This window comes from Canis lupus, chromosome 16 (genome assembly GCF_048164855.1).
Source record: "Canis lupus baileyi chromosome 16, mCanLup2.hap1, whole genome shotgun sequence".
NCBI classification, from domain to species: Eukaryota; Metazoa; Chordata; class Mammalia; order Carnivora; family Canidae; genus Canis; species Canis lupus.
In genome coordinates, this window is record NC_132853.1 from 11,120,985 (window position 1) to 11,146,850 (window position 25,866).

Below are 25,866 nucleotides of genomic sequence, written 5' to 3' on the forward strand. Positions count from 1 at the left end.
TCTCTTGGGGAGCCCACCTATTCTGAAAACTGGTTAAGAACTGAGCATCTGGGCCTTTCCTCTGCAGACTACATTTCAGGATAACTGTGTCGGTATTAGGGAACGTTTTTTAAGAGAGGACCAGAGCTGATAAATGCAGAAGAGATGATGGTGTTTGAAAAGTCTCTCTGGCAGCCTCTGATGAAATAGTCGATCTAAGGAACAATCCCCAAAGGCTACTAAATCGATGAGGCGGAGGGTCGGCAAGGAACTTTCCAAAGAAGGAATTCGACTGATAGCAGCTAAGCCCACCGGTTATCCTGGGCATGTCGACAGGAGGCCCGGAGGCTCAGCCCCTGAAAGCGATGTGATAGGATGCCAGTGTAGACGACAAAACCATGATGGAGGATCACGTGATGGAGGAAACCCAGCCAGCTCTCGTACATGGAAAATTCTGTAAGATAAATGACCCAGTTTCTTCTATAAACAACTTGGGGCGGGGAGTGGGCGAGGAGAATGAAGGGAACCGAAATGTTCTAGAATGGAAAGAGCCAAACGCAACTGGATCCTACGTTGAACAAACCAAACTGTAAAAAAGACATTTTGGAGCCGATTGAAGGAAGCGGAGCACAGACTGTGTATTTTTGTTAAAGTCTTCATCTGTCAGATTTTGCACTGAACTATTTATGAGTAAACTGATACCCTCTGGGATTTCCTTTAAGGTACTCAATTGCCGCACCCCCACCCCCCTGCCACGCCATGCCCCTTGCAAAAGAAAATGAGGGATAGTGAATTGGAGCAGGGTATGGTCGAGCCAACGACTACTGGTTTGTGGGAGATGATTGTTAGCCATCAAGGAGTTTTGCAAACCAGTTGTCAAGCGGTTGTAACTTGAACCAGGCCACGGTGAGAATGGGCATGAGTGACTGCTACAGGCAGGGCGCTTTGATGCCAGAATGGGTTTATGGGTGCCCGGTGGGACAGATAGAAAAGCTAACAAGAGTGCAGCCAGTGACGCACGTTCACTCTGCTTTTGTTTGTGTGACATGTTCCACGATGGAGAGTTTACATGAGGGCCCGTCCTTTGGCCTAGAAATCCCACTTCTAAGAATTTATCTGAAAAGAGTCATTGGAGTAGGCCATGGCTCAGATGACTCCCATCGCTTAGCTTCAGAAACACGTATGGAAAGACATCCACTTTGAATATATATATTTTTTTAAGTAAATGACCTAACTATCAAAAAAGGATTGGTTTCCAGTCGAGGAAGGTAACAACGTTCTGGAGACTGGTTGCACAATCGTGTGGAGTATCTAACACCAACAAACAGTACACTAAGCAAAGTTACAATGGCAAACTGCATGATATGTATTTTACCCCAACTAGAAATCTTAAAGAGAACCGATCGGATATGTTATACAATGGAACATGCTTAGAAATGATGTCGGGAAGAAAATGTAATGATATGGAAAAATAAGGACAATCTCGTTAGGTTACAAAACCATATGTTCAGCTTGACTGTGTTTGGGTGAATTTAAAAATGCGTGAGCTTGGAGAGCCAGGCTGGAAGGGCGCCATTCCCTGAGAGTGAGCTATACGCTGAGCACTCAAGGGAAGTGCGTGCTCATGAAATCTTCTTGGAGCCCCGGGAGCCAGGGTGGGGCACGCCGCTAGCATCACCCCCTCCACATGTGGAAGCCAGGCCCCGGAGAGGGAGGGGCAGAGCCGGCCTGGGTCTCCTCCTGCCCCCGTGCCCAGGCCCAGCTCCTGCCTCTGGCGTGCATGCCCCGGGTGGGGGGGGGGGGGCGGGGGGTTTGTCTCTCCTGCCTCTTGCAGCCAGTTTCCTCAACTTTCCAAGCCAGAAGGGGTTGCTTTTGTGGTGAGGAAGCAACAATGCATAATGCTGGTGGTGTGTGTTGCAGGCTGTTGATGGAGAAAGGGGCGGATGACAGCCGGGACGGTGGTCATCACTGGGGGCATCTTGGCGACTGTGATTCTGCTCTGCATCATCGCTGTTCTGTGCTACTGCCGGCTTCAGGTACTCCCGGGGCACTGAGGGAGGTGCGAGGGGGGACCCCGCGAGGGCTGGGGCCCAGGAGGAGGGGAAGGGGTGGGTCCTGAGGAAGGTGCAAAGTGCACAACCCTGGCCTGGGTCCCACCTTGGGGGCTCAGGATGTGGCCACCTGGCTCACCTGACCCGGGCCTTCCCAGACGCCCTTCGAGGAGAGGCTGCCCAGGCCCGGGGGCGTAAGGGTCTTAGCCAGTGGCACATAGACAGTGTTCCTTGCCCCAGTCCCACCCCGCCCCTGCACTCTTCCTTCCCTGCCCACACCATAGGGCCCTCCAAACCGCCCCCCCACAAACACACAGGTGTCCCTGAGGGGAGAGGGAGCCCTAAGTGCAGGGCAAGGCAGCCCAGCCCAGCACCCATCTTTGGGCTGCCTGACCCTTCTGTGCCTCAGTTTCCCCACCTGCAAAATGGCGATGCTTCTGGCGCTGGCCTCCAGTGGCCGTGGGGATGAAACCAGCCGGCCTCTTACCGCAGCACCCGGCGGGGTGGCCGGCCCGCGTGGTGGTCCCACGGGGTGGTCGCCGTGCGCTTGGGGTAGGGGGCGGGCGGGAGCCAGGCGTCACCAGCTCTCTGCCCACAGTACTACTGCTGCAAGAAGGACGAGTCAGAGGAGGACGAGGAGGAGCCTGACTTCGCTGTGCACTCGCACCTGCCCCCGCTGCCCGGCGGCCGCAACCTCGTGCTCACCAACGGGCCGGCGCTCTACCCGGCCGCCTCCACCTCCTTCAGCCAGAAGACCCCGCAGGCCCGCGCCCTGTGCCGCAGCTGCTCCCACTACGAGCCACCCGCCTTCTTCCTGCAGGAGCCCGAGGACGAGAGCGTGCGCAACGGCGGGGAGCGCGTGGCCTACCAGAGCGTGGGCCAGGAGGACTCGGAGCTGCCGCCCGGGGGGCTGGGGGGCCTGCAGGCGCTCAACCCCAACCGCCTGTCGGCCATGCGGGAGGCCTTCTCCCGGAGCCGCAGCATCAGCACCGATGTCTGAGCCCCACACCGTGGCGTGGGAGGGGGGCGTCCCCGTGGCGCGTCGGCCCGGGGCCAGGCCAGGACCGGGGCTCAGCCCGGCCCTCCTCATCTCCCTGCCAGCCATGGGGGCCCATTGGGAAGCTCCGCAGCCCCCCACAGGGATAGCACCCAGGGAGCGCTCGCCTGGCCGCCGGGGGTAGGGGCGGCAGGCGAGGCAGGGCTCGGGGGCGGGGGTACCAGGCTCCTGACCCCAGAGTTGCTGTCCAGTAAAGCTGCAGCGGAGGGTGGCCCCCACCTCGGCCCCGGTAACATCGCCATCCCCGGCTGCAAGGCCGGACCCCGACACCCCCTCCCCATCCCTGTTCAAGGAAGAGGTAGCAACGGCGATGCCCCTGGCCCAGTAGCAATCGCAGACCAGTGTTCTGTCCCGGAAAGGGGGCCGCTGCCTTTTCCGGCCCCCCTCACACATGCACCCCTGGCTTCAGGTGCCAAGCGGCTGAGACACTCTTTGGGCTGGCCTCTCTGCGGACGCCCTAGAAGAGTTTCGGGGGCAGCCAGGCCCTTGAGATTCATAGCCCCAACTGACTTTCTGGTGGAAGAGGGAGGCCACGTGCCAACCATCTGCTTCAGGAGTATCCAGGCTAAAATACATGCCCCGCTCCGAAGCCCTGGTGTATAGGCAGACAGAGCGAGGATCAGCCTCCCCATGAAGCCTGGGACAGGCCCTCCTACCCACTGGGCCTTCAGGCTCTGGTTCCCAGGGGAGACAGACCCGAGCCCTCCCACCCGCCCCGTTTCTCAGGAGAATCCCAGAGCAAGGCCCCAAATCCTGCCCTCGCTCCATGGAAGACCTCAGTGAGCCCACTGTCCACCCAGCTCCCAGCAGGGCCAGGGTCTCCTGGGAGCCCACCTCCAGCTCCCTCTCTCTGGCCAAGAAGGTGACGCCCAATGGCCACCCCTGGGAAATGTGCCAGACCCAGAGGCCTGGGCCTGGGGAATGCAGCTTCCTGACCTGGCTGGAGGCAGCAGGGCCCCAGAGCCCCCTCCCTCTCAGGGCCCGCTGTGGAGCCCCCAGGGGATGGTAGCTCCTTTCTGCCAGGGAGACAAGCTCCTCTGCTAAACCACCTTCCTAAAGTCAAACAAATCTTTGAGGGTCCCTGAGCCGCAGACAGCCTGAGCACCTGCCTCTCGCTGAAAGCTCTGAAGAGTCGAGTCGTCTGGACGTGAGCAGTTAAGGAACACTTACTATTTTTAGCTTTCTGGATTTTTTTTCCTCCTTCTTTCTCCTCCTGCCTCAGTTTGGACACGCGAATGGAATCCATCCCTGAATTCCCCAAGGCCCAGCTCTCCCTCCTTTGTGGAATCCCATGAGTTTGTTTTGTGTACTTGCTTGGGGGGGGTGGGCTGGGGTGGGGGGCGAGCACCAGGAGGTGGCACCTCCTGTGGTGGTTCTGTTCCCGTTTCCTATTTCCTCCTCTGGTCTCTGTTTTCTGTATAGATTCTTAGATCCACTCAAAACGAGATAAGCACCCATCCGTGTGAGTTCACGCAGCTGCACTGCGGGGGAGCTGCACGCCCCCCCCCCCCCCCCCCCGAGAAAAGCAAAAGCCAATAAAACTCGTCTCCAGCACCACCGCCACCATGCTGCGGTCGCCTTTGGTCAGCCTGGGATTCCAGGCCAGCCCAGATCCTTCCCTGGAACCTTCTGGGAGGGGGCCGTGTCCAGCCCAGTGCCAGGCCCAGTCTGCCTTTCCTCTGCCATCTGGGGGGGTCGGCCACAGCACGCCACGTTTCGAGGGTGTTTCCCAGGGGGGCCATGTCTGTCTGCCAAAGCTGGGAGCCACCAGCCTAAACTCTGGGCTCCCGGAGAGCAGGGTGGAGATGACGGGCTGAGTCACCTGGGACAAGTACATGACGGTCTCTGGGCCTAGCATCAATGCAGTGGGGTGATAACGATGCCCGCTTCACAGGGCTCTTAGGAAGCATGTGGCGCAGAGCCTGGCATACAGCAAGTGTACAGTGAGTGTTGCCAGAAAGGCAGGTGGGGCAGGGAGATGAGGGGTGATGACAGCGCATGCATGGCAGTGGGGTGCATCAAGAAGGCCCGGGATCACCAGAACTTGCCTCCCCTGGAACCAAGCCAGGGGCCTCACGCCAGCCCACCCCATAGCCTCAGTGACCTTCAACCTTAGCCCCAATTGCAGCCCCCTCAATGCCACCTGAACTCCACAAGGGGACCCTGCTCCTGCCCCAGTTTGGGGAGCGGCTGGCCACGCATCCCAGGGAAGCAGCCCGGCAGCCACCTGCCCCCCTGCTTGCTACCTGTCCCCAAAGGACACAATACCTGCAGCCTCCTCGGCCCTGTGGCAGCCTCACTACCCAAGGTTGGGGGGACACCCAGGTCCTCCCTCCCTCCTCCAAAGCCAGAGCAAGTTGCTCTCAGCATCTTCTACATCCTGGTCCCCCACCGGTATTCTCACCTGCCTGATTTACTCTGTTCTTCCCACACCCCCAGGTGGGGGCTTTCCTCCACAGGTTCAGGGTGTGCAATTTGTCCAGCCCCCAGCCCCCTCCCTAGGCTCCACACCAGCGAGTAGGCGTGAGATCAGTTCAGTTCTGGGTGCAACATTAGAGTCCCAAAGCCTCTCCGTCCCCCTCACCCCTGCAGGTGCCCCATCTCCATTTGTCTCCCCCTGACTGTCACTTCCTCTAGGGGGAGGGGGACACTGCAGCTTGGCCCCAGGCTCCAGGCCACCAGCCCAGGCCTTCCTGAACTCATGAGGTGAACAGCCTGGCTCTCAGAGCCTGACGGCCACCCCAGCCCTCCTGCCAGAGCCACTGGGAGCCCACGATGCCGCCATAAATACGACCACTTTATTAACATACAGAGGTGCTGACAGGACCATATCCTAGCGTGCCTCCTTCCGGGGCGTAAAGTGCAGCAGGTCCCTCCGTGTGTGAGAGCTTTGAGTGACGAGGCGAGTGGACACTAGTTGTGAGATACGATTCCCCTGGAAGGAGCGCCCCTGAACAGGAGCTGGGTCCAAGGTGGCACCTGGATCTCCTGGCTGCCCCAGCCCTCCTCGACCCCACGGCCCTGGAGGCAGAGAGGACAGTCCCCAGCCCCTTGGGTGGGGCCGGGTGCACGGCCGGGTGCTGGTGGGAGGGAGCCACCAGCAAACCATCCTCATAGCTCTAAGAACACCTTCCCAGGCAGCAGGGGCAGCTCTGTCGGGGGCGGGGGCCAGCGGCGCTCTTGGGGGGCTCTCCTTCCCCAGGGTGGGAGTGGGGAGAGCAGAGGCTCAGTGTCATGTCTTCACAGCCTGGGCGCCCTCGGGAAGGGTGTCCGTGGAGGGGCCCCAGCAGCTGCGGGGGGGCCCCGGGGGTGGGGCGCTCGGGTCTCTGAGGGGCGGCAGCAGGGCCTAGGAGTGGGGGGGTCTGCAGGAGCGGCAGCACGCCTTGCTGTAGTACCAGTGGCCGCACAGGTTCACCTTGATGGCCAGAGCGCAGTTGGTACCTGGCTGGTCCTGGCAGCTGTCGTCTGGGGGAGGGACATGGTGGGCGGGTGGGGGGGGTGGTAACAGGACATCAGAGGAGGCCAAGGAGGACAACTCAACAGGACAGGACCCCCCCACCCCACCCTGCTACTCCTCTCCTTAACTACGGGAGCTTGATCCACTCGGGGGTGGTCCTGGGCCACAGAGCACCTGTGGACAGGTGGCCTCTACATGCTCATTTCTGGGTACAGGGACAATAGGCCGCCCACCACACCTCGGGGCCATGAGCGCTATGGCTCCGCCAGCCCTTTCCTGCCCCCCGCCCCTCCCTGGGATGTCACGGTGTCTCCCGCGTGGTCTGAAGGGTGATGCCCAGAGCCAGGGTTGGGAGGAGGCCTTGACCTCACTCCTGAAGGCCTGAATGTTCCCAGGAGGCCCACAGGTGTCCCCTCCGGGGAACAGGTGTGAAGCAGCTTGCCACCTGCCCTGGTGCCCCTGCCCCTGTCCCAGGCGCTTGAGCCCTGGGGCAGCCCTCGCCGCCAGCCTCCTGTGGGCCCGGCTCCTGAGCTGTGTGCTTGGTTCAGCCTGAGTCATCCTGGATTCCTGGTCCCCGCCCATGGTTGGCCCCGTCTTCTGAAGCCGAATGCAGGTCTTGGCATGGCTTCCAGGGACCCTGGACTCCATTTAAGCCTCATCTACCACCCTTCCCACCTAGCACCTCCCAGCTAGGCTCAGCCATTCTAGGAGACATGGTGGGGGGAGCCTTAGTTCCCCTACAGGACTTGGTATTCATGGCCCTGGATCCTCCCGGTCCCCGTGGCTGTCACCTGCTCATCCCCCAGGCCCTGGCTCTGCCCACCCTTGTCGGCCTTCCCCTTCTCACCTGGGGGTTCTGTGGGGCAGGGCTGCAGGTCACAGGCCTGCCTGCCAACGGGCTTCACCAGCGGGTCGCAGCCACGGACAATGTCCGTTCCCTGGTAGCACTTCACATCTCGCATCCGCACACCCACCCCGCAGGTCTTGGTACACTGATGGGAGAGACAGCGTGGCCAGAGCCCCCAGCTGGCAGGGCAGGAGTCTGGCCAGAGGAGGGGGCATCCCACCCCTCCCACCAGGCTGCTGAGTCTCAGCTGATGGGAGACAGGAGACCTGCTGCCCACCCTCTCCCAGGGCCACTCGGCTTCACCATATGCACAGTGAAGCGGGGGCCCCCTCCTCTCTCACTGTCCCTGGGTGGGTCCTTGGATTCAGCATTCCTGGGGCCTGTGAGACAGAATGCTCAGGACACATGGGGCCATGGCCGAGCGAGAGCACTGGTTTCCACTCCAGTAAAAAACTGTCGCGCGCCAATTAGACCTATCTTCCAAAGTCACCACTCCCACCCGAGGCTCCCCCGTCCAGATGTTCCCCTTGGAAAACCCCACTGAGCTCCCAGAACACCAGGGACATCTGCTGACCCCAGTTGCCCCATCAACCTCCTGCCAAGATCCCACAGGCGGTGGCTCCCTCTTGCTCCCCTCCCCGATATGGGTGACCCCACGTCACCCAGGCACATCTGGGACCTGAGCCCTCGACTCCCTGAGGGGGCTGGGGTGGGCAGGGAGCCTTGGTCCCTGGATGCCTGTTCATCCTTCAGGCCCTGGCCCTGCCCACGCCTCCTCTGGAAGTCTCCACCCCACCCTCATACCCTTGGCCCCTCTGTCCCTCCAGGTCAGTCCTCTTGTGGGCAACTCAGAATGAGTAAACATGCACGTTTTTGCTCTTGAACGAGCATGTGTGCTGTAGGAAGCAGAGGTCCCATCTAGGACAAGACTTGGTCACCTTAAGTATTTCCACTGGGAACCCCGAGCGGGGGACTCACCCTGCCTTACAGATTCTAAGAATATTCACCTTGAATTCTAAGATTTAGGGATTTGGCCTTCACATCCTAGCGACCGGGACCACGGAAGCCATGGGTACAGGGGTGTGTCTGGGGTACACTATAGAACATCACAGTGGAATTTCCAGGGCTCCCCGTCCCATGCAATGCCCCTCTGTCATCCCCATAGAGTTCAGAGCTGGCCCATGAGGACACTGAGGCTGGAGGCTCTGGGACCCCAGGTCACACAGCCTGCCCACAGCTGCACTGGCCCCGGGGCTCCTGTTCCCTACCCCCACCCCACTCAAGTGATGCTCCATGATCACTGTGGGGACATGGGGCAGGACCAGAACTCAGGGCTGGCCTGAGATCCCAGAGTGGCCAGCTGGTGCTCACCTCGGACCACGGGCTGGTGTACCACTTGAAGCAGGGCCTCTCGAAGCAGGTGCTCTCCTCGGGGGGCTTCTTAGCCAGCCCGCACTCAGGCCCACTGCGTGTCTGTGGCTTCCCGTTGGCCAGCTCCATGCACAAGACCAGCCTCTTCTTCACCCCTCGGCCACAGGTGGTGTTACACTGGAGGCCGGGGACAGGTGGGGCCGGGTCAGAGGCCAGAGGCCAGGAGGACCAGCACACAGCACACGTGACTCTGGTGACACAGCTTGGTCGGTGACAACCGGGTGAGAACGTTTGGATCAACCACAAATTGGCTGAGAACTCTTTGGTCGATAACCATTTGGCCCAAAACACATCTGATCAAAAGCAATTTCACAGAAAACCATCTGTTTTGAAACAAAATGGTTCATGACAATTTGTCCCGAGATGACTTGACTAATAGCGGTCTGCCTGAAGGAACTGGTTGAGAACAACTGGTCTGGAGTGACAAGTCAACACCTGGCCGGTCGGTGGGCAGACGACATGGTCGTGAAACCAATAGATGCAGAGGCCCCCGGGGGGAGCCGAGAGCCAGTGCAGCCTGAGGGCCCCCAGCCCTGGTTCTCCATAAATCCGTAAAGAAAATAACATGACCAATCTGCGTGCATCATGGGGCATTTGGCTACTTAGATTTGGCAAGTTTTAAGGGGTTTTCTTACCTTTGGGGCTTTTTTCTATCTCCAATTAATTTTTAGTGAATTGTGCCATCATAATTTGCAATTAATTCCCCAAGTGACCCATCGGTCCTCCTGGTTACTTGGCTCTCGGCCAAACACTGCCCCAGGCAGAGGGCAGCCCAGCCACTGGCCCAGGGCACTCACCCGCTCCCAGTCCTGGGCCAGCCAGTGGGCAGGGCAGTTCCTGTCCCCGCAGGGGTGGATGGCCAGAGGCTTGGTCTCCATCTGGCACTGCGACTCGGGCACCACCCGTCCATCACTGGTCTTGCAGTACACGTGCCGGATCATGCGGCCCTGCCCACAGCTTCCACTGCACTGCAAGGGGAGGCCCGGGGGGTGGGGGGGGGTTAGAGGCAGGGCCCTAGCCATGCCATCCCCCCTGCTGTCATTCCCAGAGAGGACCGGCTCCCCAGGCGGTGTGGGGGAGGGAGCGGTTGCCACAGCAACCACGTTTTAAATAACATTTTCTGTTCTAATTACAGAAATATTACATGCTCAGTGGAAAAACAAGACACAGAAAAGCACACCTAAAATACCTAAAAAGGTCATCTGTGTACCCAGCACCCAGAGGGGACCCTGGTGAGCATCTGAGCATCTGTCTTACAGAGAGACACAGAGACAGGCGCAGACAAGCAGGGAAGTCATGAAAAGGGATTGTGAAGGAGCCACTTGCTTTGGGGCAAAGGTCCTGATTCCTCAGAATAATGGGGAGAGCAGCCCCCTGGGTCTTTTAACCCCACCTCCTCACTCTAGAAAAACAGGGAGACTGAAGCACAGCAAGGGGAAGAGCCTGGGACCCACTGTCACTGGGCATGGGTCACCCCTCCACGCACACCACCCCAGCCGGGCCTGCCCTTACCGGGCCCCAGTCGGAGACGGTCCACTGGCGGTCGCAGGGGGGCCCCGTGCAGTCCTTCTCCCCCACGGGCCTGGTGTTGGGGTCGCACAGCTTCTCGTCCTCAGAGCAGCGGATGTCCCTGGTCACCACGCTGCGCTCCCCACACTTGGCCGTGCACTGTGAGGAAGCAGTGAGGGAGGGGTCAGGGCCGCCCCGACGTGCGGGGACACGACCACGAGGGCCCGGCCACATACACGCACCTCAGACCACTCAGACATCTCCCACTGGGGCCCGCACGCAGGGTTGCGGCATGTCTTGCGCTCCTCGGGCCGCACGGCCTCAGCCGCCTCGCACAGGTCACTGTACACGGAGCTGTCAAAGCCGGGAGACAGCATCTTCCAGCAGCGCACGATGCGGAATTGGTAGCCCTCGCCGCAGGTGCGCGAGCACTCGCTCCAGCTACTGGTCTCCCACCTGCCTCGGGAGGGGCCGGCCTTCAGAGACCCCACCTTACCCCCTGCGGCAGGGACCCCATGCAGCCCCACACCGTGAGAGGGCCTGCCCCCCCGACAGTGTCCCAAATCACACGGGGCTAAGCCAACCAGGAAGCTGGTGAGGCCCCAGGGTGGAGGCTGCTACCTGATGACCCAGAGCCCCCTGGGAGGCACCCCAGGTTGGGGGCAGGAGGCCCCGCTGGTGCCCAGACCGTGTGCTTGGCCCGCCTGTCTGGGAATCCAGGTGGCCTCCACCTGCTGTCATGTCCAGACATGCCAGCTGGCTTTCCAGCCTCTTGAGGAGCCGTGTCCCGGCCTTGCTCCCTTGCTCATGCTGTTTCTCCCTCCCAAAGCCCTCCCTCCTTCTCCCACCCGAGATCAGGCTTCCATGTCCCAGAGCCAGCGCTGCCCTCCAGGGCGGCCCCCAGGGGGAAGGGCAGGCCCCCGAGGGCCACATGACCAGCTCCTCAGAAGGGAGCAAGGACCCAATGGAGCCAAGGACCCAATGGAGCAAGCAGCAAGAGAACAGGTGTGTAGCCTCGGGCTCCTCTGGAGACCCTGGCGTGGTCGTAACCGGGAAGAGGACGTGCTTAGGGCTCTGTCTCTGACCATTTGTGAGGCAGAGCAGGATACGGCAGGACTGGCAGGCCAGTCAGTGCCCCCACCCCGCAGGCCCCACATCCCGCCCACAAAGCCCGTTGAAGGAGCAGGGTGCCTGCTAACTCCTGCTGCTCCCCTGAGCAGAGGCAAAGCAGAGCCTAGCTGTCCCCACACTGCTGCCCAGGGTGCTGGGGGGCAGGTACCTGGGCTGGCACTCCCTCCCGGCACAGAACTCCTGGACAGGCTCGGGACGGGTCAGGGCGTCACAGTAGCTGTCATCCACCTCGATGCCATCGTAGCGGACACACATAGCGTAGGTCGACATGACCCCTGGTTCAGGACAAGGGAAGGGCCCATGAGACACAAGCGAGTCCCCTGGAGACCAGCAGATGGACCGTGTGCACAGGCAAGTCACCTGACCTCTCAGAGCTTCCTGGTCTAAATTGAGGATGATGACAGTAACCAGCTTACAGAACAGAGGCAGAGCCACGTGAGGACAGCTTTGTGGATTTGAACTCTCCCCCTGCCCATGTCTTAGGGTCTGACCACTCTCTGAAGCCCCACCTCCACTCCTACCCCATCCAGCTCAGACTGGGCACCTGCTTTGTATATCACAAACCCTGGGCTTTGAATAAACTCAAACTGGTCCTTACAGGGGTACAGAGGCAAATAAAGCCAGGTGTCACTAATTTTCATTCATTCAGCAACTACCCATCTATGGTTGGGTCAACGGGAGGGTAGGTAAGTAGATGAATAGGTAGATGGATAAATGGATGGATGGATGGATGGATGGATGGATGGACAGACAGATTGTGAGTAAATGGATGGATGAATGTGTTGATGAGCAGGTTGTGGGTGGATGGATATGGATGGATGGATTTGGACAAACATGAATAGATGGATATGGATGATAGATATGGTAGATGGTGGATATGGATGGACAAATATGGTAGATGGTGGATATGGATGGATGGATATGGTAGGTGGTGGATATGGATGGATGGATATGGTAGGTGGTGGATATGGATGGATGGATATGGTAGGTGGTGGATATGGACAGACAGATATGGTAGGTGGTGGATATGGATGGGTGGATATGGACAGACAGTTTGGTGGGTAAATGGAAGGATGAGTAAGTTGGTGGGTGAGTGGGTGGGTGGATGGATATGTTTGGAAACTCTCGCCATTCCAGCCCTTTCCAGCCCCGCCCCCAGGTGTTGTATTTCATCTTCAGACTCTCCCTGCCCTCCCATGACACACCTTAATCCTCATCCAACTCTCTTTGAACTTTCTTTAATCACTACTATGCATGTTCACCTTCCTTGGCCCACCAGTACTCCATAAATCCCATGAGGGGGATGATACATTAAGGGCCAGCCCTCACCCAGTGTCGTTAGTTCCTTGATGCCCCCCTCATCTCCTACTCCTCTGGTCTTCTTGCCCCTGCACCCCTGCATCTGGCACCGAGTGGGCACATTGAGCCAAATTCACTGAACCATAGTTAGGTCCGTGCCAAGGAAGCAGGATGCCCCGGGGAGATTTGTTAGCATCGATGGAGGCCCAGGTCAGGGTTTGTGGATGCTGATGTGTGTGTGTGAGGGAGAGAGAAAGAGAGAGAGATGGGGGCAGGGGGGGCAGCCTCCCTGAGTGATGGAGACAATGGAACCCTCCTCAATGGGGCTGCCAGGCCTCCAGGAGGAAATCCATTTCCCCATTGATGGAGAACCCCAGCCCTCCCTTCCCAGCAGCGTGTGTCTGAAAGCTGCTGCTTCTCCAAGCCCAGCCCTGGATGGAACGTAACAGCCTGGGAAGCAGCCTACACAGGGATTTTTTTTCTTTTTTCCGTAAAGGACGAGCCAGGCTGCAATCACCGGCTCCTCTGCGCCAGCACTGGGCTGTGTCGTCTTTAGCTCTCTCTGAGGGGGAGGCTGCCTTCCTGGCCAGGTCTGCTTGGAATGTTCCAGGCCTCAGAGACACCAGCTCTGGGGCCCAGGGAGGTCCAGGCCTGGGGACTGCCAGCCCCTTGCCAAGTGCCGGATTATCCATTCAGACCTCGCCATGGACTGGAAACACGGCAGGTCTTGAGCAAGAGAGACTGGGGTTCAAGACCCAGCTCAGTGTCTCCCTGGTCATGGCGGAGTCATGTGAGCACTGTCAGCCTTGCTGGGCCCCAGCTTGGTCATCCCCACGCTGGGACCTCCCCACCCCGAGATGCTGGAGGAGTCGAGGTACTGATTTCTTTCATTACATCAGCCTTGAGCACAGTGCCTTTCAAGCCTCTGTATGCACAGGGGCCTCACCGTGCAGGGAGCCCGAGCGCATGAAACATGGATCGGGGTGCTGTGCTGGTGGGGGACCAGGCTCAGGGCCTGCCGGGGTCCCCAGAGATGCTGAGGGACAGTTCGAAAGCACTGCTTGAGCTCAAGCCCTTGGCCCACATTCAGCTGCATTTCTACCGCTCCAAAGGGTGTCTTGAAAGAAAAGAAAGAGACCCTGCACAAGCTCGGGAGGCAGAGGGTCCACTCCCTGCTCCAATTGTCCTTCATGTGACTTCACAGCCAAGCACAGGGTGCCCACCGCATAGCATGGACTCCACGTGCCCCAGAAGCCCTGCAACTCCACCATCGCCCGGCCTGGCCCTGGCACCCCCCAAAATGGGATTCTGAGAGTAGTAGGTCCACAGTCATGAGCTTCGAATTCAATGGAGGTGGTGGCAGGAGGACCATTCAGCTCCACCATTTCTGCCACCTGCCACCTGGGCCCAGCTTGGGTGACAGGGAGCTCACCCTCTCTTGGGGCTGTTGGTTTCACTCCCGGACAGCCCTGGCTCAGGAGAGCTCTTCTGCTGATAGAGCGCAAATCTGTCTTTCCCGCTTCCTTTTCTTGGTTCATCCTCCTGGGCCCCTTGGGCCACATGAGGCAAATCATGTGGTCCCCCTGCCTGGCCACTCTGCAGGTGAGGAGAGGTGGCTCTGGGTTCTAACCTGGGGACTGTCTTCCACCCAGGGCCGGGCATCAGGCCCCTTGCCACCACCTCGAGCGCTGTCACCTCCCCAGGTAGCACTGTGTCAGGGGAAAAGGAGACTCTCCCATGTTCTAGAACAATCCCAGCAGACACGGTGTCCCGGGGAGACTGTGGGGCTCTGTCAGACTGATCTGTGCCCCCCCCCCTCGCCCAGTGCCCTGTGGGGAGGCCCCTGCGGCTCACTCCCAAGACCAGTGGCCTTGTTTTTGCATCCTCACAACCACCTTGGCAGAGGTGCATGCCCCATTTTACAGGTAGGAAATTGAAGCTCAAGGAGACTAAGCAATTTGCTGAGGGCACGTGGTGTGGTCAGCCAGACAGTGCAGCTCCCGTGCTCACCACACACCCTGCAAAGCTGGCCTCATGCCCTCCATGGACTCCCGGGGGCAACTTGGCCTGCCCCACAGCCCACTCAGGAGGCTCCTGAGATGGCACGAGGGGCCCAAGCCCCCTAACCAAGGGCAAGTCCTGGTGTGAGCAAGACATAGGGACCCATAGTGGGTTCAGAACCCTGCAGGGCCGTGTCCCCAGCTCCCCCCTCAGGCATCACCGCTGCCAACTGGGGCCGCAGGCCCAGCCCAGACCACCAGCTGCTAAGGTTCAGCAGCGGCCTGCCTCATCCTCCTCACTGGCCAGAGGCTGCAGGGCCCAGTTTGGGGGGTGCCGGGGCAGGGTGGGGGCAGCACACATTGTGAGCAGCAGCCCCGGATGTTGACCAAACCCCAACATGAAGTCCCAAGTGCAGGAAGGCGGCCCTCCTGTGGTCTCCCTGCCATGTTTGCCCTGGGGGCTGGCCCTGGGTTTGACATCTGAGCTTGCAGCAGCCCCCCAGGGGAGGGAGCCAGAGTTGGCCATGGATGGAACCCAGGTCTCTGGTGGCCGCGGCCAGCATGCCCACGTGGTGGTGGCCAGCCATGTGCACAGACACGGGTTTGAATCTCAGCTCAACGCTTCCTAACTAACCAAATGTGTCTGTCTAGGGCCCGCTGGGGGGTGGGGGGGTGTCTCTGTTCCCCTCCTACCTGCTCCCCTGACCGGGTCCTAGAATCTGTCCCATTGCCTTGTGGGTCTAGTTTCCCTTCCTAGGCTGCTGTGAATGAAAGTAAAACCCTCCCCACTTGGGTTTTGGGTCATACTTTCGACCCAAAGGACATTTGCCCTAATAAGATATAATCCCGAAAGCAGCAGATGAGGGAGTGTTTGGGGCAGCCTGAGTGACTCCCAGGAGGCTGGGCCCAACCGAGGTCCTGCACGCTGAGAGCATGAGGACACCAGCTCCTGTCACCTCACAGCACTGCCCTGACCAGGAAATCACGAGACACTCTCCCTGTGGGCCATCCGGGGTTACCAGTGAGCGGCGGGCCCCACGGCCCCAGCCCCACTGCACAGGCGGGCTGAGCAGGTGCCACCTGTCAGCAGCCCGTCATAGGTACCTGTCGTGCAGGTGGCACTGCAGGGCTCGTGGGACGAGAGCTTCCACCGGTACATGTCCGCTGGACTCACGCCTTGCTTGCGTGTCTTGGGCCTGGTCCTGAGGAGAAGCAGAAAGGGGATGAGCGCTCGCTCCCCGGAGGGCGCACCGCCCAGGGCCCCAGGCAGAGTCCACACTGTTGGAGTCAGCACGCCCAGTGTCCAGAACGGAGGACAGCAGGGAGCACCGCAGGGAGGCACGCGGTACGACGGAACGGACGTCCGCCTCTCCCTCGCCTGGACAGGTGGCAGTCCCGCTGCCCGAGCTCCCGGGTTGGGGCCAGCTCGGGGCTCACTGGCGTTGCAACGGCTCCCCGCACACACGCCGGGTTCCCACTGTTGCCTCCTGGCCCCAGGCGAGTGCTTTCCTTTGCTCTACTCCCCCAGCAGGGACCTCAGAAGGCACCTTCCATGCTGAGAATGTGCCAGAATTCTCTCTTGCTTCAATGAGGACGCTAGCCATTCAGCCTCCAAGTATCAAAACAGCAAAGCTCAGCTGCAGACAGGGGAGTGGCCGGTCCCCTCCAGACGCCTCTGCCCAGGTCTGCGATGGCTGTTGTGCAGGGGAAAGCAGGCTGGGTCGGCGCCAGCAACCAGCTATGATTCTTGGCCGGAGCCCGGGTGGCTGAAGCCAACTATTGTTAGGACTGTTTGCTTCTTTGAACCAGTTGGTGTGCTGGGGCCCAGCCTCAGTATCCAGCGCGCAGGCTGGGTTTGGACCCAGCAGGGGAGGAGGGAAGCAGTGGCGGCAGCGGCAGTGCCTCCTGGAGCCCCAGGATCTGCTCTGAGACGCAGCCACCGGGGCTTGGAGGGGGTCCCCCCGGAAGCGGACGTGGGGCGATGGCCTGGCCAAAGGCACACCATTCAGTCCCCCACCCCGTCCCCGGCGTCCCTCTGACTCCTGACCCTGCCCCACTGCCTCGTGTCGCTTCCCGAGGGGCTGACTGGCGACCACCCACGGCTGCCACCCTTTCACGAGGTGTCCTTGTGGGCACAGGCACGCGTCCCTTCCTGGGGACCTGTGGCCACCTCAGCGGCCAGGCTGAGCAAGGGTCCCAGGGTGTACATGCTGAAGGGCTTTCCAGGCGACTCTGTGTGGCCAACACATTGGTTTGGATTCAACTGAGAGCTCGCTCCCCTCCCAGGGGCTTCACACATGGACGAGCCGCGGTTCATCTCACTCTGAGAACCAGGAAATAATCCACCCACGGCCTTAAGTAATGAATCTACTGACGCACCACATAACCCAGGGCACGGGAGAGGGGTGGGGGGCTGAGGAGGAGGAAGCAGGGGCCCGGGGAACAGGCCCTGAGCTGGTGGTGGCCAGTTTTAGGGTCACTCGAAGCCACTGAGCCCCTGACCTGGTGGCTTCACAACCAAGAGCCAGCCCTTTGCTTTTGCAGATTTCGGAGGGAAGAGGAAGGTTCCCCCTCCCTCCTCCTTAAGAGTGGGGAGAAATTCTTGAATGGGGCTCTCCCAAGCCCCCAAGACCTTGTCATCTCACAGCAGAGGACCCGTAGAAACCAGGGAGAGCACCCAGCAACCCCATGCAGGGCCTCCTGGGGAGAAAGGGCCCAGAAGCCTACCACCTAATGCCTGATCTGGAAAACGCAACTCACCGATAGGGTCCCCCACCCTCCTTTCCCCGGCTTTAAATTCTCCCCAAGAACAAAAAGAGATGCAAAGATCCCACCCGTGTCCCACCGCCCCACCCATGGGAAAGCTGCGCCATCTTCAACTAATTACACACTCCTCAGCCAGCAGGCTGCGTGACTCATTCCCGACTCGGGAGAGCGCGCACGCGGCCCGGTTCAAAATAACCCTTCGGGGTTTAAGCACAAAAGGTATTTCTGGAGGGGCTGCCCACACCTCACTCTTCCACGTCATGCCCAGCAGAGCCCCTCTCGAAAAAACCAGCCCATATTTGCACAACAATGCAACTCCTGCCAGCTTCTGTTCTTGGAAGGAGCCAGCACCCAGGAGGAAAACACCCACGGAATCTCACAGAATCTGGGGGCCACCAGCCCTCTAGAGCCTCCTTTTTGGAAGGAAGAGAGCACCCGTCTCAGCCAGACTCGGTGGGGCTCGAGGGTCCGACAATCAGGCTGGGAGAGTCTCGGTTGGCCACAACCGACCTTGCTGGTCTGCAAATAAACCAGCAAGGCCTCTTTGCTGTTCTTCCCCTCTCCCTCTCCAGGAGTGGGGGAGAGAGAGACTGAGAGCGCGCCTGTGTCTCCCCGTCTCCAGGCCGGTTCCCAGCGTCTGCCTCTGGTGACCGGGGGCCTCCCGTGATTGTTTGAGGCCGCTCTGAAGAGATGAAAATAACCTTTCCTTTCTGGGCCGCCCCTTTGATTTTGGCCTCTCCCTGAGCAGACGCGACTTCCTGTGTTTGGACAGTGAGACGCGCCGCCGGGCTATTTTGGCCTGGTGGCTTCCCCGCCGCCTCCCTGGGCCCTTTATCTCCAAAGACCATCTTTGGTCTCTCCTCAGCAGCATCCTTTGATGGCGGGGGACACCGCCCCATCTCTCCCCACACCCGCCAGGGCTTTCTGAGTGTGGACAATCAATAATTGTATTGATTCCTGCAGCCCAGGGGGTCCTGGGGGGGCACTGAGGAGTGGGGTGAGAGTCGGCTGGGGTGGGGGCAGGAGAGATGCTTTCAAACGTAGCTTAAGGACCCCAAAGCTTGTGGGTGATCTGGCCTGGGAATCCTAGGGCTGCAGGACCTGTGGGCCGTTTGGCATCCTCTTGGCCCCACTCTCAGGGACTCAAACTGAAGCTCAGAGTGGGTGGGAGACATGTGTGAGTCACTCGGAAAGTTGGGATGGTGCCCTGGGTCTCCTGATGCCCCTTCCTGAACTGTGTCCACACTGCTGTAAGCCACCTAAAGCAGCAGAGCCTCTGGGACACCTTGATCAAGCCACTCCGAGAGGGACGCCGAGCTTCTGGGGCATCTGCAAGAGGCCCCACCCCAACCTGGAGGTTCAGGTCCTACTGAGGGTTCTATCTGCTGAGTCCCCAACTCAGTGCTTCCATTTGAGATAGACTGTCATCCTCTGGGCAGTCCTGGAGCTGAGAAGGGACCAGGCCAAGGATGCGGGGACCAGGTGCAGAGCATTCCATAACTGGCTTGGTCACACCAGCAAGTGCGGGCCCGATGTGAACACTGGTCCTTTGCCCGTGAATCCTGCTCTCAGGCTCTGACCTGCACCCAGAAGCAAAGCCTGCCACCCTTCCCAGCCGCTGGGTCCCACATGCCCCCAAGGCCCCACACCCTGAAAGCCTTTGGGCCCCTGGAAAGGTGAGCAGATAGCCCTGGTGGGCCCTGTGGGAAGAAGGGCAGCCACAGAAGCTTCCAGAGCTTCACTGGGTCCACATTTGCAAAGAATTCCACCCAGAGACTGTAAGAGGAGTCCCAGATGTACCCAGGGAGCCCGACGCCCCAGCTGTCCCCTGTGACTAGGGGCCTCTAGAAAGCAGCTTTAGAGAAGGATCAGGTACCCTGGTAGACTGGGTGGGGGGTGGGGGGCGCTTCACCACTCTTGTCCCCAGCTCAAGGGTGAGAGGGTCACCCCAACCACCTCACCTTATGAGGGATACCCAAACCTTCTTTTAAACCCAGTGACCCAGGGTCCCAAGCATCCTCAGCCCGCCTATGGCTCCGTTCATGTTTGGTGTCTAAAGTCAAGGAGTTCAGATGGGTCTTCAAAGACAAAACAAGAACCATTGAGTCCTTCCCACCTCTAGCCCCCACCCCCCACCAGTGGCTGCTGAGTGTGACTCGCTCTGCTGGAAGCAGTCTCACTGCCCCCTGAGCTTCTGGGGAACAGTGCAGGGACCTCCATAGTGGCTGTCATTGACCCAAGGGATTTGTCACCAGGGATTCTCCCCTAGTAGGGATGGTGGCAGGCCACACTGCTCCCAAGTGCCTCCCACCCAGAGCCAGCTGTGACTGTCCAGGTGTCCTCACATGTGACTGTCCAGGTGTCCTCACATGTGACTGTCCAGACATCTCCAGGTGTGACTGTCTAGGCATCTCCAGGTGTGGCTGTCCAAGTGTCCCCGGGAGTGACTGTCCAGGTGTCTCCAGGTGGCTGACAAGGTGTCTCCAGGTGTGACTGTCCAGGTGTCCCTTGGTATGACTGTCCAAGTATCCCCAGGTGTGACTGTCCTGGCATCTCCAGGTGTGGCTGACAAGGTGTCTCTAGGTGTGCCTGTCCAGATGTTCCCAGATGTGACTATCCAGGTGTCCCCAGGTGTGACTGTCCAGGTGTCCCTTGGTGTGACTGTCCAAGTGTCCCCAGGTGTGACTGTCCAGGCACCTCCAGGTGTGGCTGACAAGGTGTCCCCAGGTGTGACTGTCCAGGTGTCCCCAGGTGTGACTGTCCAAGCATCCCCAGGTATGACTGTCCAGGTGTCCCCAGGAGTGACTGTCCAGGCATCCCTAGATGTGACTGTCCAGGCATCTCCAGGTGTAACTGTCCAGGAGTCCCCAGGTGTGACTGTCCAGGCATCTCCAGGTGTGGCTGACAAGGTTTCCCCAGGTGTGACTGTCCAGGCATCTCCAGGTATAACTCTTTAGGCATCTCCAGATGTGACTGTCCAGGGGTCTCCAGGTGTTTCTCTGGCTCTGGACACCTAGCCCCAGGTAGCCCCTTACTCGACCCATCCTGGAGGCAGCTCCAGCCCCAGAAACAGAAGGCCTTATTCCCAGTGCCTGACTCTGGGCTCTGGCCCTGCCTGAGGACCCCAGTGGACCCTTCCCCACCTCCTGTCTGGCCCTCAGTGAAGTCGGGCCTGAGCCACTGTGCAGCCTGGAGCGCCCACCCCACGCTCGGCAGCTTGTGTGCGGTGACCATCCAGACTGGGAACCCAGGCCTTCAGGCTCTCTGACCCCTTCCATGCCCCCGTAACTGCCCTACCACTAAGGGGGGTTGTTCCCACACACGTGGATGCTCAGCCGAGCTGGGCTCACGATGAGCACTAGGAACCGTTCACCTCCTCCTCCCCCTGAACTGGTGTCAGGGCCACACACGGATGCTCAGCCAAACTTGTGGCAAGAAGTCACTAAACCCCAGAGTTTGAGCTCTCCACTCAGACCCAGGGTTGGGGCCCGGGACAGGAACGGGGTCGGGCCTGTCCCCCACCCCAGGCCTGCCCCAGCAGCCCTGACAGGGCAGCAGAAGCATCTCCTACCTGGCCTTGTGAGTCCTGTTGCCAGCCAAGGCAGGGAGGCTGGAGCTGGCGTTGGGGAACGGGGCCTCCGAGGAGGAGTTGGTGACTCTGTCACTGCTCAGCTCCAGGTAGGACCCATTGAGCAGATAAGCCCCCGCTTCCTCATTCTCCTCATAGTCCACGTAGAGGCTCTCGGCCGGGGAGCGCCTCGGGGCGCCCTGCGCAAAGATGCTGTTACCCGTCTCATTGAAGGGGAGCTCTCTGGAGTCGGAGCCTGCGCCCAGGAGCTGATCAGAGATGACGTTGGCAGAGAGGAGCCGCTGGGAAGTGAGACGTTTATCCACCTGTTGTTCATCCTTGTCCCCTGTGAGAGCCGTCCCTGTGGCATTGCCGTCTACGAGGGAGACAGGTGGCTCACTCTCAGATGCTCCCCTGTGTGGGCGCCAGGGCTGCCCGTGGGGGTGCGGGCGGGCACGCAGGGTGGCTGGCAGCAAAGACCTGAACTGGGAGGTTCCCAGAGGCAGGTTTCTGCACAGGGAGAGGACACAGACCACCACGTGGAGGAGTGCCCACCGGCCTGGACTATCTCTTGCAGGGAAATCAGATTGAAGAGGGTCCCCTCAAAACTCATGCCTGCCCTGAACCTCATCAGAATGTGAGCTTATTTGAAATGGGATCCTGGTAAAGGTAGTTAAGGATCTAGAGTTGAGTCATCATGGATTTGTGGGCGGGGCGGGGGGGGACTATATCCGACAGCTGTTGTCCCTATAAGAAGGAGAGTGCATGTGACGGACACAGAGGAGAAGGCATGTGACCACGGAAGTGCAGAGGCTGGGGCCCCCAGGAACCAGAAGAAGCAGGAAAGACCCCCTTCTGCCTGCCACCACCCACAGCCTCCAGAGGGAGTGTGGGCCTGCTGACACCTGACACCTTGATTTTGGACTTTTGGCCTCCATAACTGGGAGAGAATGAGTTTCCAGCTGTGGGGAGCCTCCCGGTTTGGGGTGGTTTGATACAGCAGCCCCAGGGCACTAAAACAACTCCTAAAGTGCTTTTTACTTGAAGACTCTCAGGGTCTTAAAAATTGGAGGCATGTGGGCAGCCCCGGTGGCTCAGAGGTTTAGCGCCACCTTCAGCCAGGGTGTGATCCTGGAGACTCAGGATCGAGTCCCACATCCGGCTCCCTGCATGGAGCCTGCTTCTCCCTCTGCTGTGTCTCTGCCTCTCTCTCTCTCTATGTCTCCAATCAATCAATAAATAAAATCTTTAAAAAAAAATCGGAGGCATGGTCCAGACCAACCCTGGCAAGCCACTGCATGGGCCTTAGGAACACGGCCAAGCTACTGGTGTGGCTCTCGGGGACCCTAACTCACCCCTACATCTCTGGCCACGCCTCCCGCTGCTCCCCTGAACCTTGCCCTGCCCAGGCTGGCTCTCACTGGCTCTCTCTTTCATCCCACCCCTCGCCCACAACTGTTCCCAAGCCCTCAGGTCAGGAGCCACCCTCTCTGAGGACCTGAGGTCCTCCCATGCCCCCTCGCTGACCGGTCACCCCTTCCAGATCACTGGCCACACCTTGGTGTGCTGTCTGTCTCTACCAAATGAACAAGTGCACTGGCTGGAAGGTCAGACTGTCCTGGGTTCGACTCCCAGTTCATCTATGGATATGGGAAAGCCCACATCTAAGCCTTAGCCTCCGCAACTGAAATGAGGACAATTATGCCCGCCTCAAAGAACAGATGAGAAACAGCACGTATGTGAAGTGGTGGCACTGGTCCTGTCCCCGAAGCTGCACGTTGCAAGCCTCTGATCAGCCCCGTCTGCAAGCCTCATCTGCAAGCTGCAGGAGACCAAAGACCCCTTGCCCAGGGCCCGTCTCCCTAGGAAGCCCCTGCCCCATCCCGTTCCTCCTGGTTACCTCGGAAGCCCTTGCCTCTGGGGGGTCCCTCACAGGCCCGGCCCCCGGCCTGCTCGCACACCTCGTTGGTCTCCTGGCCCTTGCTCAGACCCAGCTCGATCCCCGGGCCCAGGTGGCCAAACAGCCGGTTGTCCAGGCCCAGCCGCTCAGAGGAGGCCTGGCTGTAGAAGGAGGTGTTGTGCTGAAGGAAGCCCAGCAATGCGGCCCCATCCAGCTCCTGGCTCTCTGCGCTCTCGGAGGTGGGCTCGGAGAAGCTGTAGTAGACCGGTTGGATGCGGTGGGTGTGCGGCGGCTGCAGCAGCGTGTACTCAAAGGTGATGGAGGGGCTTTTGCCGTTCTGGTTCCATACCTGGGGAGGAGAAGAAGTGGGACCCCCACCCCTTCCGCACAAGCCTGGGGTGGCTGCCGAGGTTCGTCACCCACCAGCCCCTAGAGGGAAGACACACGTTTGTCCTGAGCTGCAAGAGGCGGTCCCAGCCATGGTGCACAGCTGAGTCCTTCCTTCCCAGGGACTCAGCCTTGGCCAAAGAACGGGGCCTCCACTCATGCTGCACCTCACCCCTTAGGGCAGCCCGCATCTGAAGCCTGGTGAGTAGGAGCATGCCCAGGGAGGGGGCGGAGGAAGGTGTCCACCCCGGGCACAGGCCACGGCGGGCATGAAGAGGATGTTCTACAAGTAATAAAGCTGACTCAAACCCAATCTGCATTTTCTTCTCACCACGAGTCAGAAATCCCACAGGGGTAACTCTGGGACAAAGTGCCAACATGCCACCAGGGTGGTTCTTGGAAGCTTGGAGAAAGGGAGCCAACACTAAGTGAAGGATAAAGCCATGGCAGATAATGGGAGTGTAAGGAGAGACTGGAAACCCCACCAGGTGACCGTTTCTGGCAAGACCCCCTGGAGGACATTCTATTCACCAGAGTGAAAGGAAATGTGCCCAAGAGGAAGCAGTAGCATCACTCAGAAGGACACTTGGAGGGACACCATTAAGTATCCCCAGGCCAGACAGATGCCAGAACAAGCTGTCATGGAACCAGGCTTCCCAAGATCATCAGAACCCAGGGGGCTGACGTGGTAGCCGGGAAGCCTGACCCACAGAGACCTCCGCACATGGCCCATAGGACAAAGGACCCCAGGGGACATATAGATGGGCCCAGAAAAGGCACCTCTCCATCTGTAAGATCAAAAGAAATCAAGGGTGGATATTCAGGGGCGGAGGGCAGCTGCCCCAGAAAATTCACCGCCCCACCCGATTTCCTGGGTCAGCATCCAGACCCATAATACACTGAATGATGGAACGGCCGGGTCCCTGGGAAGAAGAAGCCACAACAAGTTTATATGGTAATGATTCCCCTAGATTTTCTCCCCCAGAATCGACATAGTCATTGACCTGGTTAACTGTTCGCTGGAGAAATGGGTGGACATCTGGTAGCCAGGGTTTAGGTTGTCACTGCCCGTCAGGGACCTAGAGCATTGTCATGCACCCCGTTAGTGAGACAGCGTGTGGGTGACAAATAGCAGCCCAACTACAGCCCAGGTCTGGCTCGCAGTATGTGCACTGGACGCAAAGCTTGACCAGCTCCCACGTGCACAGTGGTAGCTGGCTCCTCAACCTGTAGGGGAGGGGCGACCATCACGGGGGGAGCTAAATGCAAGCCTATGGTCCCGACCCCTGACCCCCACCCCATCCAAGAGAGTAAATCAAAAACAGTATTGCATCCTGGGGAAATTACAGAGATTAGTGTCAGTCCTGGTGACCTGAAGGATGGGAGGTGGTAACCCCCATGCCCCACGCCTAACTCAACAGTTTGGCTGCTATATAAGCAAGATAGATCCAGGAGGGTGACAAGGAGCCCCTCCAAACCCAATGGCGTGGGAGCTCCAGATAAACATTTTTTCCAGAGCAGATTAACATGACCTCAAGTTGACCACACATGGCCACCAACGTGGCAAATACGATCTTTCCCACCCCTACTGGGTAGAGGCAGTTTCTATTCCCCTGGGATGGACAACAGTCCCTGTTTGCAGTTTAGTCCTAGGGCGGTGTCAACCACCCCCCAACTCCCCACTTGTGTCACTTGTTAAAGCACAGCAGGGAGCATCCCCCATGAGAGGGACACTGAGCCTGTCGGCAGGGGCCAGCCTCCACCATCAGTCCACCCATTGATGGCACAGTGGGTACATGAATGGAACAGCCATGCAGGCGATGCTGGAATCTCTGCACAGGCCCCAGGGTGTGGGCCAAGGCTTCTCTAGCTACTTCCACCAATGGAAGTCCAGCTGGGCCTCAGACCCAAGGGCTCACAGGGCATTTGATCCGCCGAGACAGGATACCACATGACATTGCGTTGGCCAAAGAGACCCACTTTATAGCAAAGGAGGGGCCACCGCAGGCACGTGACCATGAGATCTGCTGGACCCACCCTTGGCTGCCGCACACAGAAATCGCCAGCCTGATGGGACAGCACGCAGTAAAGCGGTGGTGTGGCTTGCAGACAGCAGCACCGTGTGAGGATGAGGTGCCAGGGCACCCTCCATGACACAACCATGACGAATCACCCTGACACAGTACAGGGGCCTAGTGGGCAGGCCGCGTGGCTCTGGGAACCACAAAATGGAAGTTGCTGTGGCGATCATTCCCAGGTCCCCAGGGAGCATTTGGGGTTTCTGGTCCCTGTGGCTCTAGGGTCTGCAGGTCCACAGGTCCTGCTTGCCAGACGGGGAACACTTGCACCAGGAGACATGGCAAGAATTTCATTAAACTCTCGGCTCTGATTGTCACCTGGTCCACTTGGGTGCCTGTGTCAGGAGAGTAGCAAGAGTGACCGCCCTGGCAGGGGAATTGACCCCGACCACCAGGCGTGTGTAGG

General features: G+C 59.4%; 2 protein-coding genes across 7 annotated transcripts in view; one reads left to right on the forward strand and one right to left on the reverse strand.

The window, feature by feature from the left end:
- FAM163B (family with sequence similarity 163 member B) overlaps positions 1-4,650 on the forward strand; it is a 28,190-nt gene extending 23,540 nt beyond the window's left edge. For all 4 annotated transcript variants that reach the window (XM_072778581.1, XM_072778579.1, XM_072778582.1 and 1 more), the window contains exons 2-3: positions 1,900-2,015; positions 2,629-4,650. In XM_072778581.1, coding sequence (XP_072634682.1) covers positions 1,923-2,015; positions 2,629-3,030 — 495 coding nt within the window. In that variant the 5' untranslated portion in view covers positions 1,900-1,922 and the 3' untranslated portion in view covers positions 3,031-4,650. The remainder of the gene's footprint in view (positions 1-1,899; positions 2,016-2,628) is intronic.
- A 1,213-nt stretch (positions 4,651-5,863) lies between these two features.
- The window catches only part of ADAMTSL2 (ADAMTS like 2), a 33,261-nt gene continuing 13,258 nt past the window's right edge, over positions 5,864-25,866 (reverse strand). For 2 of the 3 annotated variants that reach the window (XM_072778576.1, XM_072778577.1), the window contains exons 10-19: positions 22,996-23,344; positions 21,099-21,471; positions 15,866-15,963; positions 11,611-11,737; positions 10,574-10,787; positions 10,335-10,490; positions 9,620-9,790; positions 8,763-8,939; positions 7,392-7,536; positions 5,864-6,552 (exon numbers count right to left, since the gene is read on the reverse strand). In XM_072778576.1, the coding sequence (XP_072634677.1) occupies positions 6,434-6,552; positions 7,392-7,536; positions 8,763-8,939; positions 9,620-9,790; positions 10,335-10,490; positions 10,574-10,787; positions 11,611-11,737; positions 15,866-15,963; positions 21,099-21,471; positions 22,996-23,344 (1,929 nt within the window). In that variant the 3' untranslated portion in view covers positions 5,864-6,433. The remainder of the gene's footprint in view (positions 6,553-7,391; positions 7,537-8,762; positions 8,940-9,619; positions 9,791-10,334; positions 10,491-10,573; positions 10,788-11,610; positions 11,738-15,865; positions 15,964-21,098; positions 21,472-22,995; positions 23,345-25,866) is intronic. The other variant, XM_072778578.1, reaches the window with a different exon arrangement.